Raw genomic sequence first — 20,253 nt, forward strand, 5'->3', positions numbered from 1 at the left:
ATACAGATTGGACAATGCCAGTACTCATCAGGATCATCAGGTTTGTGACAGAATGGTTCAGGGAGAATGAGACATTATTTACACATGGATTAGCCTCCATAAAGTCCAGACTCTAATTTGGGATGTGATGAAGACTTGATGCAGTGGTCCGATTCTCCATCATCAATAATTCGAAATTAATGTAACTATGGATGGAACAAATATAATGAATCTTATTGTGACACTACATAAGCATTACGTGGCAAAACAGATGTGACAGTGAATGTCTCCTGTAATCAAAACCAAAGGGGGTGCAGTCAAATATTGCATGTGCTATATGTACTTTTTTTGGCCAAGTGCATATGAATGTACATTATGAGGAATGTATTAGAGTGAGATACTCACAGGGACTGTACACTGCATTCTTTAACACTCATGGATATGAGATTGTATTCATGTGTCAGCATCTGTGTGTCTGTGTGTGGTGTCAGCAGTGGTAAACACTTCATCTTAAGGCAGGGTCCTGGAGAGAGGCCAGCAGGGTTAGTGATCCTCTACCCTCTCCCACCTCTCCAGTCCATATTTCCGGCTTTGAAAGAGGACTCGAACCAACACACAACATACCAGACAGCAAGACTTTTGCACTCAGGCTTTACAAGTTTATCTTTAAAAGCTGTACTTTGTCTCCTCCTGCTTCATTTGTAGTCTGTCTGTGACTTTCCATCTCTGCTAATTTGTGGGTTTTTCATCTTCCTTGACTCCATTTTATTTTATATGGTGTAAAGTACAATGGCTCTTGGGACACTACATCCAGAAGTGAAAAGTTCCCTGAGTGGGAGTGCATTTCTTGACCGCTGCTCTATAGGAGAACCTCCACCTCCACTCCGGAGCTACCTTTGGTTCACTATTTTTACCTGTTTTTGTCCGGCTTATCCTGTCAACATTGTCGCCCTGGTCTTCTCTGTCATGGTAAGAATAGGAATATGTGAATGCAGTGTGTATCATAAACGTTATATGGAGTGTATCAGAGAGTGTAGAAACTTCCTCTAATTTCAGTGTGTTTTATGTTTCATCAGCTACACAGTGTTCTGTCAAGTTGTGTAATTAGTAAATGCTCTGAACATGAAGATGTAACCCAGTCACACACACCTGCTCTGCCCATCAAACAAACCTACTTGATCTTGCCTTTTGAAAAATGAAACTAAATTTCCCTGTTGCACATGATGGACATGAAAGTTAGAAGCTGAACTACAACTAGACTCTTAACTTTGTATAATGTTGACTGGAAATCTGACCTGAGAAGTGTTTTGTTTTGTTTTGTTTTTTTAAATTCATTTTTTTTATATGGAGAAAGTGTACCTATTATACAACAAAATATTCAGTTATGTTCCCTTTTTGTCACATAATAATGAAAAAAGGAAGAAAAAAAAGGAGGAGTAAATAACTTTAAATCAGTATCAATAAAGCACTGGAAAGTCACACTTGAGTAGACATACAGGTATCCTGGGGCGCCGGTAAAGGGGGGGTAAACATGACAAAATAATGGGGCCCAGCATTTATGGGGGACCCATAGAGTAGAGGAGGGGGTCCAGTGGATACAGGCTAGAAGTTGGGAAAATTTCATGTAAGATCCGCTGTATAAGAGAGGCATAGACATCGGGAATTCGACGTTGAAAGCGTGATAAGTTTCAGTTTTGTTTTCACGCTAGCGTAAGTGACATTATGTATGGACCGCACCCTCACATACATACCCCCCCCCCCCCCCACACACACACACACACAGATCGACAAGATACTGAATTTTAAGAAAGGGCCCATGTTTAGCTTTCATGGGGCCCACAATTGGTAGCGGCGCTCCTACAGGTATACTTTCATAGAAGTTCAAGTCACCAACTGAAACACTACTCAAGTTAAAGTATCTAGTATTTACTGTACTTAAGTACATCAAGTAATCTACAATTAAATGCACTAAAGTAATGAAAGCAAAAGTACAAGTAAATGTTAATAACAAACAAAGGCAGAATTAGGAATATTACACTGCTGCTCACATCCATAGTTTACCCACAGATTGAGTGTGGACTGTCGTCTGCACTTTAGGCCCAACAATAAATCATCTTCATGACTTTGCTGCAATCACTGGTAATCTCAGTGGTGAAAACAACAAATTTCCTTTCATTTATTTTTTGTAATGCGTAACGATACTGTGCATTAAAAATGTATGGGAGTAGAAGATTGCAATTGAGTTAGGAAATGTAGTGAAGGAAAAGTGGAAGTAAACAGAGTAAAAAATACTCATTAAAGTACAAATTCTCCCAAAACATACTTGAGTACAGTAGTGAAGTATTATTTCTTTGTTACTATACTGCACTGTCTCAAATTAATCTACCAAAAGTACATAGGCGATATGAATAATCACCTGCAAACAATAAAAGGGAAGAAAAACAATCCTATATTATGCATCTATAGGAAGGTGTTGACTTGTATAATATTTCAGTTCACTCATGTTTGAAACAAAGCTTTAAGACTTTTAAAGACTTTTTTTTAAGTCTAGTGATTAAATACTTTGAATATTTGTCAGCACTGCAGCTTTCAGAAGAACATTCCTGTAAAGCCTGGATGTCGTTATAACAGTGACTTTTCCCTCTCAGTCCAGATACAGTTATTATCATGGTGACTATGATGGATCCAGACGACTGGGCAGGAACGCTCTCTTTGTCGCTATTGCTTCATTTTTCATTGGCCTCATCATCATCGCTGTCACCTGCATCGTTCACTTCACCAACGTAAGGCGCAAACAACTCCAGGCCAACAGTTAGACAATCAAAAAGTATAAGGTCAATTAGCTATACTTTTTTGAATTTATCCCTTTAAAACTTTCCTTTTACTTTGGTAAACTGTTTGGTAGAGGTGGTGTGAAATAATGTAGCTGTAACATATGATGTGATTTTAAACCATAAAGACCCAAACAGTCACTGGAGACCAAAAGCATGTACTGATATACCTGTTGATCCACTAATCCTGTCAATATGTAAATAATTGGTGTAAAATACAGTTTGTCATCTTTTCATGGTCATCAGATATGACCCATTTGGACATTCAGAGGCTCTGTAGTTAACGTGGAAACGCCGTGATCTTGTACAACATTGATTCACCAGTAAAACTCCCGGAGTTGGATCAATGACAGTGGATGGAGATGCTTGTTTTTATGTTCAGTTATTAACCTATTTGCCGAAAAAGTCACTTTTCTTCATTTTTCTCTGTTTTTGATATAACTTTCAACTTTAATCTGAGCTTTTTCAAACATCTACATCACCCCCCCCCCCACCACCAAAAAAAATACATTTGCAGGGACATTATAGCGCTGTGTAACAAGTTGTTGGGGGGGGGGGGCAGCGCTCAGTCTGATGGCGCTTACGTACATTGCATAGATAGTGTCCCTATGCAACCGGGGGCAGACGCAATGGACATTACCACCGAAAACTGGGGGTGGGGTGGGGTGCAATGTACAGCATTGTGGGGGAGGGGCGGTCATGGAAATTCACCATTGACATAACATGCTGCTTGATATTGATACTTAGCCTAAACAGACTAACACCCCCCATTTCGGTCTCAGCGACCCCTCTCAGCTTTTTGGTTCCGAACGCCCCCTTTGAGAAACACTGATCTACATGATCAGTGAATTAAATATAGGAAAACACCTGATTTACACTGAAAAACCACAAAATACAGAGGATAACATCATAATGAATAGTGATAAATCACTTAAGAAAAAAATTAAATAGAGAGAAAAATTCATTTGGGAACTGACACAAAAGTACCACTGGGTCTGTATGGGTTAATTCATTAAATTAGATGTTACTGTCTGTATGACTACATATACTAAAATATCATTCGCATTTCCAGAAAGTTAACATTTATGCATATATGAACACAAGTGTAAACAACTGATTCGTGGCTAATTTGAGGTAGAAAAATCATAATTTCATTGCCCATTTATGAGTTTATAATATAAAGAATATCAAGCTTTAACACCAGTGTTGTATAATATTTTGTGTACTTCAATGTGAAGGACAAAAACATACATATATTTTGTGCCAAATATGTGATTTGCATCAGAAACATTATCATAGTCTTATTTTAAAGCAATGAAAGACGGCATTATTAGTCAATACAAAATGTCATCATAGTGACTGTCAGATTTACGCCATGTGGGTATGATTATACATACATAGTTTAACAGATTCCATTTAATGTGAGTTATTTATTTTCTGTGTTACAGATGGATTTCTAGTTCTGTGAAAACAGAGAGAGGGCGAAAAGAAATGAAAACCTGATGAAGTGCTGATCTGTGAATGTTCTGCGGTCCTCAGTTCATCTGAAACAGGACTCTGCAAATCGGTACATCATCCCCTCTCATGTTTCTTGTTCTTCAAATGGACAGTATAAGGTTGTAAGATCAATAAAATGAAAAGTGCTTTGAATAACTGTTAAAGGCAGCTTTCTACAAATATGTAAAGAAATCTCAGCAATTTCCTGATAGGACCCACACCTGAGAAAATGTGTTTTACTGTTGTTTTTAGGTTAAAATATTTACCTCCGCCAAGGAGGTTATGTTTTTGCCAGGGTTTGTTTGTTTGTCTGTCTGTCTGTTTGTCTGTCCGTTAGTGTGCAACATAACTCAAAAAGTTATGGATAGATTTTGATGAAATTTTCAGGGTTTGTTGGAAATGGGATAAGGAAGAAATAATTAAATTTTGGTGGTGATCGGGGGTGGGGGGGCCCACGGGGGGGCCCATTTCCAACAAACCCTGAAAATTTCATCAAAATATGTCCATAACTTTTTGAGTTATGTTGCACACTAACGGACAGACAAACAGACAGACAGACAAACAAACAAACCCTGGCAAAAACATAACCTCTTTGGCATGGGGGGCCCACGGGGGGGCCACTGATCAGCCTTGGCGGAGGTCTGCACTCTCCGAGTGCTTTTCTAGTATTATATATTATATTTAGAACTGTATAATATATGTATTAGAAATAGAAGTGTGACATTATAGTTTTAGCATTCATGAAAAACACCTGTATAATCACTTTTAATGTTAATATTTGGATGATTTGCATATTTCAGAGTTGACTTTATTTCATTATCATGCTCTTTTAGTATTTCTGTGAATGCATAATGATTTTCATGTGGAAATACAGGATGTTTGGAGTTTGTTTGTTAACACTCTAGCAGGAAAACGACTGGTTGAATTAATACCAAATTGGGTTTATAGATTGCCGGTGACCCAGAATAGATCTCATTACATTTTGGGAAAAGTAGGTCAAAGTTAAAATTTTTTATTAAACCCCCCCCCCCATTTACTTAAAATGGACGAAATTCCAAATGTCTGTAGCGGCAAAACTGTTGGGTGAATTCATACCAAATTGACTTTATAGATTGCCAGTGACCATGGATGGATCTCATGACATTTTGGGAAAAGTAGGTCAAAGTTAAAATTTTTTATTAATTTTTAATATCTTCCTATTTACTTATAATAGGCGAAATATGTGCAAGGGGCGAGGTTAGTTGTGCCTACACCACTAGTTTTTTTTTTTTTTTTCTGACACAACAAACCAAAAAACAGGCAAGAAGGGGAAAAATGATGGATTTTTTTATTTTATTTTTTTACTTACTAACTGGAACCACATTAACCTTGCTGATTTGTAAACACAAAAGATCGTATCATATTTCTTTGACATTTCATAAGCCTTTGTGAAAAATAAACCCTTACAGAAACAAAAACATCCACTTAGAACTTAAAAAACATAATTCCTGTACTCTATATTATATTTGTATAATTGTCTTAAGGATCTGTAGAATAAAAACTGACATAAACCGTCTTGAAATATTTCTTTTTCGCATGAAACCTCACATAACCCTGAACTACGATCTATCACTTTGGAAAAAGCGCCTGCAGTCGGACATGTCATTCTATATCCCTGACTAAATATAGCAGATTTCTCCTTCATGTCTAAGGGTTTCCCAGCACGTCAGCTGCCGTCGCACTGACCCCACTGCTAGGTAACAAAAACATATAAAAAGTGGTATAAAAGGTGGAAGCAGACAAAGAACGGCTCACGTATGAAGGTCATGATCCTGCATATAATTTCACCCATATCGGCTCTGTGCTTTGTAAACCACCTCTAACTGTAAAAAAGACACATATATGCTATAGGGCGAAGTCAAGGGTGTCACGGATGGACAGCCCACTACATTTTGAGTCATAACTTTTGAACCAGACAAGTTTAAGACAAATATTACACATAATTGGAAAGGTCTAAATGCCATCTTAAACATATTCAAAGGGCAAAATTTAGTTTCAAATATTTGTAAATGAAAAATATTAAAAACTACTGCGTCACCGATGGACAAAAAATTAACGTCAATTTTTTGCAAGAATTACAAAATTCTCAAAAGTGAAGTTCCTATGACATTTTCATCCTAAAATGTATTCAGTGTATACTTTAAACCCTCTATTTTACAACTTAATAATTGATTAGAAGAAAAAAAATATTTGATCATACCTAAATAGCAAGAGTTATGAAAAATGGCAGCGTCACAAATGGACAACGCCAAAAACATCACGGATGGACAACAAAAGTAAATATCAAATTTAACATTTTTTATTTCAATTATCAATATCATATACATTTTTTTTTTTTTTTTTTACAATATTTACAACATGCAAATAATATTAACATTATATTCAAATGTATTTTGCATAGATATATGCATTTATTAATTTTTAACACTGTGTTTAGGATATAACATAAATAATATAATGTCAAATATCAGTGTATTTTGAATAAATTCAGTTTATTTATGAGAGTTTATAAAATGAACCCAGAATGACGGCAGAAAACTTTGTCACTTTCCAAACATTCACACTCATAAAACTCCTCAATTTTTTTTTTTTCATAAATTTTTTCTCTTTTCAAAATACATTTTCCTGAAAATATAAGTAATTACCTACCCAAAAATATAAGTTTGGTGTAGATTATTGTAATTTAATTTTTTTTGACCAGATGTTAACCTTCCGTTGACTTCGCCTTATACACAAAATAAAAATAATGGTTTTTGACATGCATTTAACTTCATTTACAGTGTTTAGGCTTCTGTACATAGGTGAAATGAGTGCTTTTGATATATCAGGCCTGCTGCCAAATCTCAATAGCCATCACAACGCACTTGGACAAATAACTTCTGGCAGTAGTCTTGTACTATTCTCATCTTTACTTGAAAGAGAAATACAGTGTTTGTAGTGGCACCTCTTTGATGTCACACCAGCGCAAACCTCGAGAACAAGATGAATAATGAAAGGAGCGAAAGGATTAGGAGACTTGAAAGCACTTAGTAAGATTATCCAGGTATCGCTTGATTTTGTGGAGGGAAACCAATTTCTGCAACATCAAAACTCTACTTGCACTGAACATTTAGCTTATTTCAATAAGAGACTGACTTCTATTCCTGTGTGAGACTTTCGTTTCCATCGTTCATGTTGTTTCCCTGCTTGCATTGGCGACCAGGACAACACAACAGCTCACCTGAAGCCGTGCTGTTGTGTTGTGTTGTGGGCTTGCGGTGCATCCAATAGCTTTAGAGTGCACTCCATGACTCATAAATAGGCCACTCAAACCAGCTGCCTCCATTAGCAACAGATAGAGCCTCCATGCATACATATCTCGTGACACATTCCTCTCAGAGAGCAGCGGTTTAATAAATGAAAGGGGATAACTGTGGGAATGAGGCAGAGCAGGAACAGAAACAGAAACGTGCACTCAGGTGGACACACGGGGGTTTTAAAAGTCCCCACGGATTTGCACTTGTATCCCGGCTGTGAAAGAATCTTATACCATTCTAAAACTGTAGCGTGACATTAATGATTACGTACAATCTACAGTAACCTTCAGCGCTGAAGTACCTGTTGTGTTGGTGCAGCGGCTCAGTACATACTCTATCTGTCTGCTCTTTAGATGCTGTTCATTAATGTGTTATTACAGTGTTCTGACACCTACGTCCACACACTGATGTCGACCTCTGCCTTTGTCTTCTTGAAGTGATGCCCATTACTGATTATTACAGACACTAATAAAAGTTCACATGGGAGGTTCTGAAGAGGAATGGTATGACTGAGTCACTCTGTGAAAATCATATTATTAGACACAGAAATGACATGAAAGTTATATGAAAGGCCCACTGTGTAAAATTTAGGGAATGGATTATAATGTTAACAATTTTCACGCTTTATCGGGCAAGTGACTATTTTTTCGGTAATTTCCGCACACATTACAAGACAGTGACAGCTACAGTTCCAGTGAGGACAGTGGGTCAACAATCTCAGGTCCAATGTGGCCTACAGGGTCTGTCAGGTCCACCTCTGCATGGACAGTGAGTGTACCTGCTTTGTTAGGTACCATGAAGTAATGGTACTAATGTAAGGAATGATGTTCAAAGGGATTATGTGGATGTGGACAGGTGTCTGGATCAAGGTTATAATAGTTTTGGATTTCATTATAGTTTAGTTTTATTTAGTTTTGACTTTTTTTCTCTAATTTAGTTAGTTTTGATTAGTTTTTAGATCAGGTTTGCTAGTTTTTTATTAGTTTTAGGGGTTTTTTTTCTAAATGTTAAGTTTTAGTTTAGTTTTTTCCTATCTTTTTATTTTGCTCGCTGTCATACTAAAAGAAATCCAACACAGGACTCTGCTGTTTTCTCCCAACTTTAGTCTCCATGTTGCCAGGTAGAGTGGGGACAAGAAGCCCACTCTAAACAACAAGTTATGAGAAGTGACAGACTGTGACAAGCCAAGTAAAACAAAATAAACAGGGCTCTAAAAAGAAAACTGTCTTTTTTTTTTATTTGTTTTTTTTACAGCCACCATAGCCAAGGGAGAGGGGGATACTCGGATGATTGCTATCTGCAGCTCCACCACTAGATGTCACTAAATATCCCACAATGTACCTGTAATAATGTCTCAATACTACTACTCAGGGTCTACCTCTTCTAATATTCAATATCTTTTTAGATGAAATGATAATGTACGCGCACTGCATGAATAAGAATCTCACAAATAATAAGAGATACGTTATCTATTATTATTTGTAAGATTCTTATTTCTGTATGTACATATATAGTACACTATTTGCACAGATCTACTGCGACACATCACACCTACAGCTTGAAGGTCTTTTCATGATAAAAGTGTTACCATCACTTGTTCTCAATTATCACAATAAATGTCGAACCATTTAAGTATGAAACAAATGGGCAAACTTCACCTGCAAGTGACTGTGGAACGTTACAGCAAATCACCATGAAGCCAACAGTGATAGAGAGGTAACTATCCCATAATATGTGGTAATTTGAGTCAGTATATGAGCTGGTCTGCTCATGCTCTGCTGGCCTGTCCCCGCTGCCAACAGCTCACCAAGGCCTGTGGGACGACATGAGCTGCATCAGCTTTTTTTTTAATTGAATGCCCCACAGTTCTGCTGAGAAAAAAACCCAAGAAAATAATGAACTTATTAACTGTCTGGGCTGTCCTGTTCTGTGGTGAAAGCTGATTCAAGACTTCAGTTATTGCCTTTTGCTTTAAAATAAATATTAAGGATGTTAAAGAAAAGATCTGTCCAAACAATAATCCAAAAGAAGCTGCAGCTGAGAGGAAATATATTGTGCATCTCTCTGTCATATTTTTATGTTAGGACTGACCTTTTAGGAATCTTAACCCATTCATCCTTAAGCCCATTTCTCAGCCTAAGAGCGGATAATGACAAATTACAAAGTGAATGAAATATATTTCATAAACAACAGCATATTTCTCAATAAATTCAGATCCAAAAGAAAGGTAAGACCTATGAGATTTATGTAAAAGCGTCAGAATCCTTATGAAATGCACTGTTCCAGAGTAAATACAGCTATGATGCAGCAAAAATATAATTTTCAACCTAAAAACAAACATTACTTTGGATGAAAACCACATGGAAACTATTAGTAGCTAATGATTTCTAGTCTGAACAAGTTAATGTCAATTTGGTTTGATTCTGAATTATAGCTAACATCACATCTCAACTCAACCGAAGTCCTAAATCAGCATGAAATAATGTGAAATTAAGACTTTAATCTAGTAAATGGTCTGATCTTACAGTGGAATACTCCAGAAACTGTTAGACCTCTGCTGATGTTATTTTTTACAGACACATCAAACTACATTTTCACCTGCTACATAAAACTGGTATCGAAATAAAGTAAAAGAAAGGTTCCCATCTCACATATTTTAGTTCTATTTTTGGTCATTTTAATACTCATTCCACAGGTGCACAGACTTTCATAGAAATTCTGACAACCAGATGACTGATCAAAGTGTTAGACATCTCATTTTCCTGGTTACAGGTGTGCATAGCTAGTCTCTTTTTTTTCCACGCCTTTTTTTTTTTTAATCTCTGGGAGGAATTCAATATAAAAATACATCCTTTTCCATTGAATGTTTTGGAGGAGACAGTGGCTGTGCTTCCTGCCTACACACAGCCGGGTAACAATCTGTTCTTCGTGATCCTTTCAGAGTGATAACTGACGCAGATATTAAATCCTGGCATTTTCCGACTGTCTATAATTGTGTGTGTGTGTCTGTGAGAGAGAGGCACAGTGTATGCATATATGTTTATTTGGAATTAGACTGAATGACTCTGAAATGGAAGATAAACAGTAGCCTGTCAGAACAAGTGGGTTTTAATCTGCATGTACAGTGAAAGAAGGAAGCTGCATGAATTTGATTGTTTATGTGCGCCAGTCATTTTCCATCTGAAACTGTACTTTCGGTAATGACATTTTTGGCCCGGTGTCCTGAGTACATTGTCCTATCAGCCTCAATCTGCACACAAAAAGGAGACTGTATATTGGTTTGCATTGTCGTCATGAGGAAAACAGAAGTTAGAACAAAACAACTGATGACTAACAATAGACAATAGACACCACATAATAAAACCAACCTATAATACGACACCCACAGTGCAGTACAGAAGAAAAAGCAAATAAATTACATCTATATTGAAACTAATCTGAGCCTTATACGCATTTATATTACAACCGCAACTTAAGTAACATGACAGTAAAACATATTTCATTTGACTCAAGTTCTAATATGTGGGTATGTTTCATAGAAATATAATTTATGAATGACAAAAGCAGTGTTTTTCTTTATCAGTAAATAGTTCCACATACAATGATAAACAGTCTGTATATGTGTGATAAAGTAATAACAGTCTTGCACAGACGATAGCATCACTAATTCTATTTTCTTTTCTCTAACAGCATTGTGCTTTGGTTTGAAACAGAATTAGATTTCTCACATATGGTTTATCACTAACTGAAGATGACAGGGATGCAGACTCATTTCTTTTGAGAAAGTTTTAAACTGACATTTATATGCTGACTAAAGACCTGCAGAAAAGAATATACAGTACTGCACTCTAGTTGTCTGTTGTTTTTATCGGATATCGACCTTTATCTAGTAAAATACCAACAGAACAAGAACTGCTCGGGGAGGATGTCATCAGTTATTTTGATCACGTGGTGCTTTGTAAGCAGTTTCAACACACCTCCTCCAAAAAAGCCTGTCTTAAACAGCTCATATGAAGGGTTTAATAACAGTAAACAGAGATGACTGCCACAGAGATGACTCTGCAGAAGCACTGTCACATTAAAAATATTAAATGCGTTCAATCAGGGACTTAAAATAATCAAAGTTTGAGGAAAAACTATCATATGCAAGTCATAACCAAGAGATTTGCACTGGATAAATAGAGTACTGCTTCAGAAGTTACAGAAGTCAATAAAAAAAAATAACTCAAAATTCTGATTACTGGAGGATTTAAGATGAGAACAGCTGTGCTTACGAGAGCAGAGATGCATTTAAAGATGATCCTGAACGTGTTGGGAAATTAATTAAAACCAGAGAACACAAATTGATTATAATTATTATACCAAATGTCACAAACCGTTCAAATTATCATAAATTTGACAGGATTAATTATAAGTTGTACAAAGGGTGAAATTACAGTAGAGCTCTGGCAGCACTGCTCTGCTTCAGTAAATCTCAGTAAAACATCAATAAGAAAAGTGATGGCCTACGTCCTGACTCCAGAGCTTGCATTAAGTCCTGTTTCAGTAACTAAATCATGATAAAGCTGTTATCTGAGACCAGCTGCCATAGACTTCTAAAGAGGACACAGGCAAATGTGATCATGCCTGGACAGGGAAAACCAGTTTTAGAAATAATAATAACTTGCCTTTTACAGTAATAGGTATACCATTTGCAAGAAGTGAAAATACAATTCCCTAGATTGAGCCTTAATTTAGGTTCCTCTCATGATAGCTCAGTGTGCCTGCCTTTGTTCCCAGCCCTGTGCTGAACAGCTGAAATAATTTGTTTGGCCATACTCTGCACTGCGATGCGAGGCGGAAGTCGTTTTGTCTGACAGGCGGCTTTGCTTGTTCTCCGTAACAACACCCCCCCACACCCTCCTGTCTGCAGCAGGAGCCCTGTGTAATTACATCCAAACAGTTCCCTCTCCCCTACGCTTGATATCACTGCTGACATCCACTTGCACAGCCCCTCCTCTCTCTCTCTCTCTCTCTCTCTCTCTCCCTCTCTCTCAGAGGCAGTGTGCAGTCCTGCCTTGTGTTCAGATGTGTGTGTAGTGCAGTGGAGCAGATGGACAGGCAAAGCAAAAGGCAGAGATGAGCGAAAGGAGAGGATCGTGGTAGACAGCTGAGGAGGGAAGAATTAAACATTTTAACACAACTGCAACAATGAAAGACAAGTGAACTGTTCTGTGGGATATTCATTCAGGAAGCAAACTCTGGGCTGAGACTGTGGGGTAAGTGAGCAACTGGTTTACATTTATGACTTAGTGCTCAGAATGGTTTTTAGTAGAAGTCGTAGAATCTTGATAGTTTTAAGCCAAGATGCAGAAAATGGTGCTTTTCCACTAAACCGCACACATTAACTGCGACTTAATTATAAAATAAATGAAACAGGATACACAGGGGAGATGGGTAGTTGCAAGAGCTGCATCCTCTGACTCTCTGGGGAAGTTCTGAACTATTTTTCATGAATAACAATCCTTGTTAATCCGCTACGATTGCAAGAACAGAGACTTGATTTCACCTGAGGGTTGAGGGCTGCACCACAGCCAGATGAAACACTCTTTGTCAAATCCACCTGTCACACTCTGTGGGCAGACAGGTTTCCTATTACAACATGAGGGGCCAGAAAACGAATCCCCCGAAGCTGGGGGATCTTATTATTAACAGTTAAGACTGATTGATTAGCAGTCTAAAGGTTATGATGCCCTCACCTGCTCCTGGATGATCGAGAGTATATTCAAATATTCAAGTGGGATTCCCCGATGTTACCCAGTAAACCTATGTGTGTGTGTGTGTGTGTGTGTGTAGCGGCATGTGAACCAGACATAAAAAGAAGCAGAGGATTAAAGACTAGAGAGAGAGGGGGATTTATATATCAGTGTTTCACATTGTTTGTTGAAGAAGGGAGGTTTTCTCATGGGAAGTGACTACATTCACCTATTTGACAACACAGAGCGAAACTTCTGAATTGAGAACCAGGGGCACAATTACCACTTTACCACTATGGCTCATAGCAAACTCAAAATGTTTGTCACAATCAGAGGCTCACACTCCCTGCTGTGGTGGATTATTTTCCGATCTCCAAGTGACGTAAACAGATTGTTTTTAAGAAACCTTGTTTATGTCAAGAAAAACCCAGTCTAAACTAACCATCACACACTATTATTGTCACTATTTGTCCTTCATCTAACCACAAATATCTTTTCTAAGAGTTTTTATAACTTAAAAGCAGACGTTTTTAAGAATTCAAAACACAGAGCTGATAAACACTCACTAAACTATTCACTCATTCATCGATGCTCTGCTAGTTCATTGTTGTCGCTTCACACGAATGATATTTTTATGTAAATTTATGGATGCTCATTTCTGGATAATTCACCAAAAGGGAAAGTAATGGCATAGAATGTCTGGTTCCTGATGTTGTTTATTCACATTTGCATACAAATGGTGTGTACTGCAGATTTTAATTTGAAAGATAATGAAAAACATGAGCAGATCAAGAAAAGACGACCAGGATGGTGCAGGTAAAAGAAAACCTGTATGATTATACAAAGAACTTTGGCCTATTTCACTGAATCAAAGTGCATTATACAAGGTGCAGCCTCTCTTTCACTGTGCTTTTGCTTACAGTGCAATGAAATGGGATTAAGGAGAATCCATTATCATACATTATAAATGGGCCTGTTAAGAATTGTTTAACATCTTGTAAGGAAAATTCTTTGTACGCATTCAATGCACACAAAGTGTACATTAAAACATGTGCAGTGGCCTAAGTAAAAATGATGTGCATATCTTGTTGCAGTTGCTTGTGTGAGACTGAATTGTGGTTTTGTGTGCATAACTGCACTTTAAAAAGGACAGCAGATGGAACACATATTTGCTGCCTTTACACAGTGGTATAGTCAATCATCTAGAAGAGAGGGTTTTTATACGGCCAACAAGCAGATGCTGAGAAGAATCAGCATCATCACTTATGCCAGGGGTGGCTGGCTATGTAAGTGGCACTTAGAGCCAGCAGTCTGCAGGTTACTGCTTCAACTATAGGAAAAGTCATTAATAAACTCACCTGCTGTGTTCATCAGTTGGAAAAAAACCTGCTGACTATTGGTTCTCTCTGCAATATGGCTAGCCTCACCTGATCTATATTCTGCTTTTACTCTGCTGTTGTTACAGCAGAGTAAAAGTTTTGTAAAGCATATATGTGTGTAAAGGTGGAATATTTTACACAAACTGCTGCTATCTTAAAAATATCTACTTGATGGGCTTGCTATATTTTACATAGAAGCAAAATGAGCTGAAAACAGGTGTAGACGAAAACTGTGGTAATGTGTGCAAACAGGACTCATGCACTTAAAAATGTATGATATAAAACATATGCACTTGATACTTTATGTTCTATCACATGGTTGGTTTTGGAAAATTCAGGCACCTATCTATATTTGAAAAAGCACCTAATGACTAATGTTTAATTTATTTGTTTATTAAACCTTTATCTAACCAGATAGAGTCCCATTGAGATCGAGATAATGTTAGTTATGAATATTTCAATGATGACTAAAGACCCAGAGACATCTTAAACTATTATAATTGTTGGGTTTGTTCTTTTTCTTACAGATTCTGTCAGACATTTACTGAATCACAAACAGTGTCATGACTGCAGACCACACTGAAAGCAACACTGCCAGACGGACTCATCTGTATGGTGCTGTGGTGGTGCATTGTCTATGGAAGCTATAAAGAAAAACAGACCCTTGGAAAGTAATCATTCAACTGTGCAGCGAGAGGTAAAGACAGACTTCCCTGCTGTTGTCTAATTTAAATATCCAGCAAAACACAATGTGCAGAGCACCAAGGAAAACTATAATGCATACTGATTTTTAGACTCACAATGCTCAACATGTCTGACAACACAATGGAAATACAGTGAACCCCTGTTATTGACGGACAAATGAAATCATGGAGCCTCCTGAAGTTTAACCTTTAATTTAATTGACACTGTCCAGTCCTCATAATGGAATCTGAAGAGACCGCGACAGGACTGTCCACAGCTGCATTAGTGGCCATAGCCTGCAACACATTTGTAGCCATTCTCCTGTTTCTCCTCTGTTTTATCATCTACCGAGCCTGCAGGGTCCCTTCCAGCCCAGAGAGGCTGCCTGTGCTGGCTCCCGTTGAAGGAGAAACCCGGCAACTGAACGAACATAAGTACCTGTTGACCTCCTGACTCCAGAGGAAAGAGTCAAATGTAGCAAAAACAATGTTCTAGGGGCACTGCGCCACAGGATCACCGATTTTTTTTTTTTTTTTTAAGCTTTGTGCTTTAAAGCTTTCACAGGAGTCAGCTGCTGATCTGATGGCAGGGCCGTCAGGAGATGACTGTGCTTCACAAAGACAGCATTGCCAACCCATCGCTGGATTTGGATGAAGTGCATGTAGGAATGACGTGACTTTACATTTAACATACTCACGCAAAGCCAGAGGGAAAGAATCTAGGCAATAGAGATAGATATAGAAACATACAGAATGCAATGTTCAGTACACAAAGAGTGGCTGACCTATTGTTGGAGGTCTCTAAATATATCCTCACATTTCATTCTCCTGAACAAAAAAAAAAAAAAAAAAAGCTAGTCTATTGCTGAGAACAGGGACTTGAGCCTGTGTGGAGTGGGTGTGTCATTGTCACTCATAAATACCAGTGATCTGTGAGGCATAGTGCCGTGCTGAGGGTGTTACATAAGAACTAGAAAGGCTTAGTTGAGATCTGCGTCCTCTTCAACATGACTCTCACACTGACATCTGCTTGTATCTGTCCGTGTGGCCCACTCACTCTGGACTGAACCAAAGGATTCTCGCACACAGAAAAGGATTATTTGTCCAATCTAATGCCCGGGTTTGAACCCATGACACTTGTAACATGCAAAATGATTGCTTGTGGTGCAGCTTTAGAATCAACAAGGCTTGCTGTTGATATTCTAATGATGTGTTTGTGAAACTGAAGTCTTACTGTAAAACAGAACAGAGTCTCAGAATCATATTTGAATCTCAAGTGTTCCACTGAAGGGACACACCCCACCAAATACCATCATTATGGGTTTACCAGAGAAGAACATAACACTAAAACCATCAGATTACTTACAAAAAAGGCTTAGAGGCGTGAATATGGTAGGCATAATGTCTCTAAAGAGAATTTGTTCCTGTTGGTTCAAGGCTTGGATGCACAATATCATCAACAAAAAGTATAAAAACTACGGCATCCAAGATTCTGAAAACATATTTTTTTTCCACTGAATCTACTACAGATGCACTGAAAATATGAACTCTGTCATGAGATGTGATCATATTACAACACACATGACTTTAGACCACTCTTCCATACACTACCAAAGTTATATATACAGTACAACTTCAGTCTAAAACACACATTATCAAGCAGTAGAACTCCCAGCTCTGTTGGCTGACCATGCGATACACTTCCAATTAAAGTAGCAATGGGTATTTAATGACTGTAAAAGTGATGTGATTGAACAGTCTCTACCCAAACATCCTAGAAAGAAGCACACTTAAGGGAAGTAATGCTGCATGCGGAAACACGTGAAGGTCGGGGGAACCCTGACACTGTGGCGCACTGTTATTCCAGATGGGTAACAGAGCACTGGTTGGTACTTTACTAAAGGATAAGATCATTAAGACAGAGAAAAGGGTGAAATAAAAACAGACACCACCATGACTCAAAGTAAAGCTCTCCCCATAGATGGGATATTAAAAGGCTGCTAGCACATCCCTGGATGTTTGCCCAGGACTGCGTGTGCCAGCCAAGATAAGTTGTCTGGATATGGTCCATAAATGCTCAATCTATTACGCTAATTTATCTCGTCTTTCACTTGCAGTAACTCTTCTCCCCTTACATTTTTAGTTTAACCAACTTGTACTCTACAGGGGTAATGGGATTAATAAATCCCTGCACAGGAGGTCAGTCAAGTTATTGAGTTATAAATGTTGCCTGTCTTATACATACCAACTGCTCTAGTATAAACAAATGCATTAACTGGATATGAATAATTTATGGATGATTACCAATGTATCACAAAAAACATTTTAATAAACATATACAAACAGTTTTCTTGTTATGTCAGTGGTGTCATTGTTGCTTTGAATGAGCAAAAACATAAAATTTTTCTGAAGTAAAACAACAACTTATACTGTGTTGCTGTGCTGGTTAGACAAACCACAGTTGATTGATTACTACAGTGGACAGGGATTCAAAAGCCATTATCTTGAATAAAATGCACCCCAGCCACTGCGCCCATTGGCCAGTCATTGTAACTTCAATGTCATTTTCACCATTCCAACATGGTTGCTAGGGAATAATACCCTGATCTTTCAAAAGCAGGACACCCTTGCAGGCAAAAAAATGTTTTGACATCAAGTAACAACTAATAAGAAGTACAGATATAAAAATGTCCAAGTGGTATTGAATTTTTTTTGGGAGGAAATTACGAATGATTTATCATTTGTTACACTGGTCTACAAGTAAAATGGTTTCAGAACAAAAGCAGTGAAATTTTACCACGTGTGAGTCACTAATAAAGAAAAATCCACTTAAAAATGCTGGTTGGCTGTGGTTTCCAAGATACAGTGTTGCGTCAAAATGGGAAATTCGAGAACTAATGAGAGAATGGTTTCACTCAAAAGGACTATTTGTCTCAAAGTTACCAGATCTACTTCAAAACACTCGCTACACTTTACAATACATTCACTTTACAGGCTATACCTAGTGGAACATTTATAACTCTATTGTATAAATATACATAAACCAATATAAAAGCCAAAAGGCTGCTGCATGCATGTGTGTGTCCAGGGATTCACATAAAATCCGTAAAGAGCTGACTACTGCAGTTTGGCATACTTATGTATTTTTGGTCAAGGAAGACAGTAGCGAAAACGGCAAGTTAATAAGACCAATATTTTAGGAGATATTAGTAATTTGGAATACAACAGCCTTACAATCACATTGCTATGGCCAGAATGCTTTAGCGGTGACTGCTGGACAAATGTGGTACAGCATGCACAAATACACAACAGCATAAAAATTACCACATCTAGAACCCATGGATCCCCACAGGTCAACTCGCTAGTGTGTAATAACACTTTATTATATACCTTGAAAACATCAGCAAACCAGCACTTTTGTCATTTGTTTTCCAGTTAAATTTATTAAAATACGTAGCATTTAGTAGACCACTTTGTAGACCAGTGTTGTCATTGGCTATATTTCAACCATAATTCATACTATTACTTTCTCCTTGTTATTTTTAAGACGAGTTCATATCCAGTAACTTTTTTGGTTGTAAAAGAATTGATTTATGTTATCTGAAAGTAATTAGCAGTTTTGGTAACAAATATATTTTGGTGCGTCATTAGTTACAATATGCAAGTAAAGTTAGTGTCTTTATATTTTGTGGACCTCAAGGGTGACAAACATGATTACAGTATTTTGGAGTAACTACCATCTGACTGAAGCCACGATGATTCTTGTGATAGTGATGGTGAATGGTTGCCAAAAAAAGAGGCAATAGCAAATTCTAGAACTAATGATAATGGAGGTGAGGATGATGGAGCCGAGGATGTGGTGCATGGTGATGGAACTGAGGATGTTGAGGATGTGGAGAGACCTGGGCATGTACTACCCAACAAAGATTAAGGCCTGAAAAATAGCAAAAACCTGTGAAAAATTAAAGACAGTGAGTTTGAGGTAAACTTTGCTGCCTTTTTATTGAAACCTGAAAGTGAATGTTAAGGGAACAGAACCATTAGACTTCTTCATACAGCTATTTCCTGAAGATCTGAGGGATGAAACTGTGTGCAACGTAAATCTCTATGCCTGGCAGAAAAAGAAAAGAAAATCTGGCCTTGACAAAAGAATCGCAGGCATTTCTAGGAATGAATATGGTCATGTCATGATCAAGAATGTACTGGACAACAGAAGAAGGGTTTCATCTTGATTTGATAGCAGATTCTATGCCAGTGAACAGATTTGAGCAGATTCTGAGGTACATTCCCTTCTTTGATAATTACTTAGCCAGGACTTAATGATAAGCTCCTCCAAATCAGATCAGTCCTAGATGCACTCAAGAAAACCTTCCTCTCAGTCCTGAAACCACTGGCCCTAACTCTCTGAAGTAAAATATGCAAATGCCCTGATCCTGTTTGCATACGAAAACTGACAAGCCCATCTGCATGCATTGTCTTGTGGCTGTGTGACCATGGTGCTTTGCCAATTTTCAAAAAAGATAGACTTGATGAATAGTTGAAGACCCTGGTGCTAAAAGTACATTTTTGGAAAATTCAAGCTGACCATATAAACGTGTATTTGTTTAGCTAAGTCCACCCTATAAATATTTTTAACAGACTTTTTTTGTGACTGTACTGCTGAAACAGATCAAGAAGACTAGAAACATTTTGTGGTATTTTTGTTGAAAATGTACATTGATAAAATGTACAGTTGCATTGTTGTTTGCTTTTAATTTGCAAATAGAAGCACACAGATATTTTTATTGGTTTGTGTAAAACAAGATAGTTTGAGG

At 37.6% G+C, this 20,253-nt stretch overlaps 1 protein-coding gene across 1 annotated transcript; it reads left to right on the top strand.

Annotated features, from left to right (window-relative positions):
• Window positions 1-326: 326 nt before the first annotated feature.
• On the top strand, window positions 327-4,561 carry LOC115419974 (transmembrane protein 233). The gene is made up of 3 exons (XM_030135050.1): window positions 327-948; window positions 2,628-2,762; window positions 4,259-4,561. Exons 1-3 carry the CDS (start codon window positions 769-771, stop codon window positions 4,268-4,270), a joined length of 327 nt encoding a protein of 108 aa, XP_029990910.1. The 5' UTR covers window positions 327-768; the 3' UTR covers window positions 4,271-4,561.
• Window positions 4,562-20,253: the final 15,692 nt, after the last annotated feature.

The sequence above is a fragment of the Sphaeramia orbicularis genome, chromosome 5 (genome assembly GCF_902148855.1).
Source record: "Sphaeramia orbicularis chromosome 5, fSphaOr1.1, whole genome shotgun sequence".
Taxonomy (NCBI): domain Eukaryota; kingdom Metazoa; phylum Chordata; class Actinopteri; order Kurtiformes; family Apogonidae; genus Sphaeramia; species Sphaeramia orbicularis.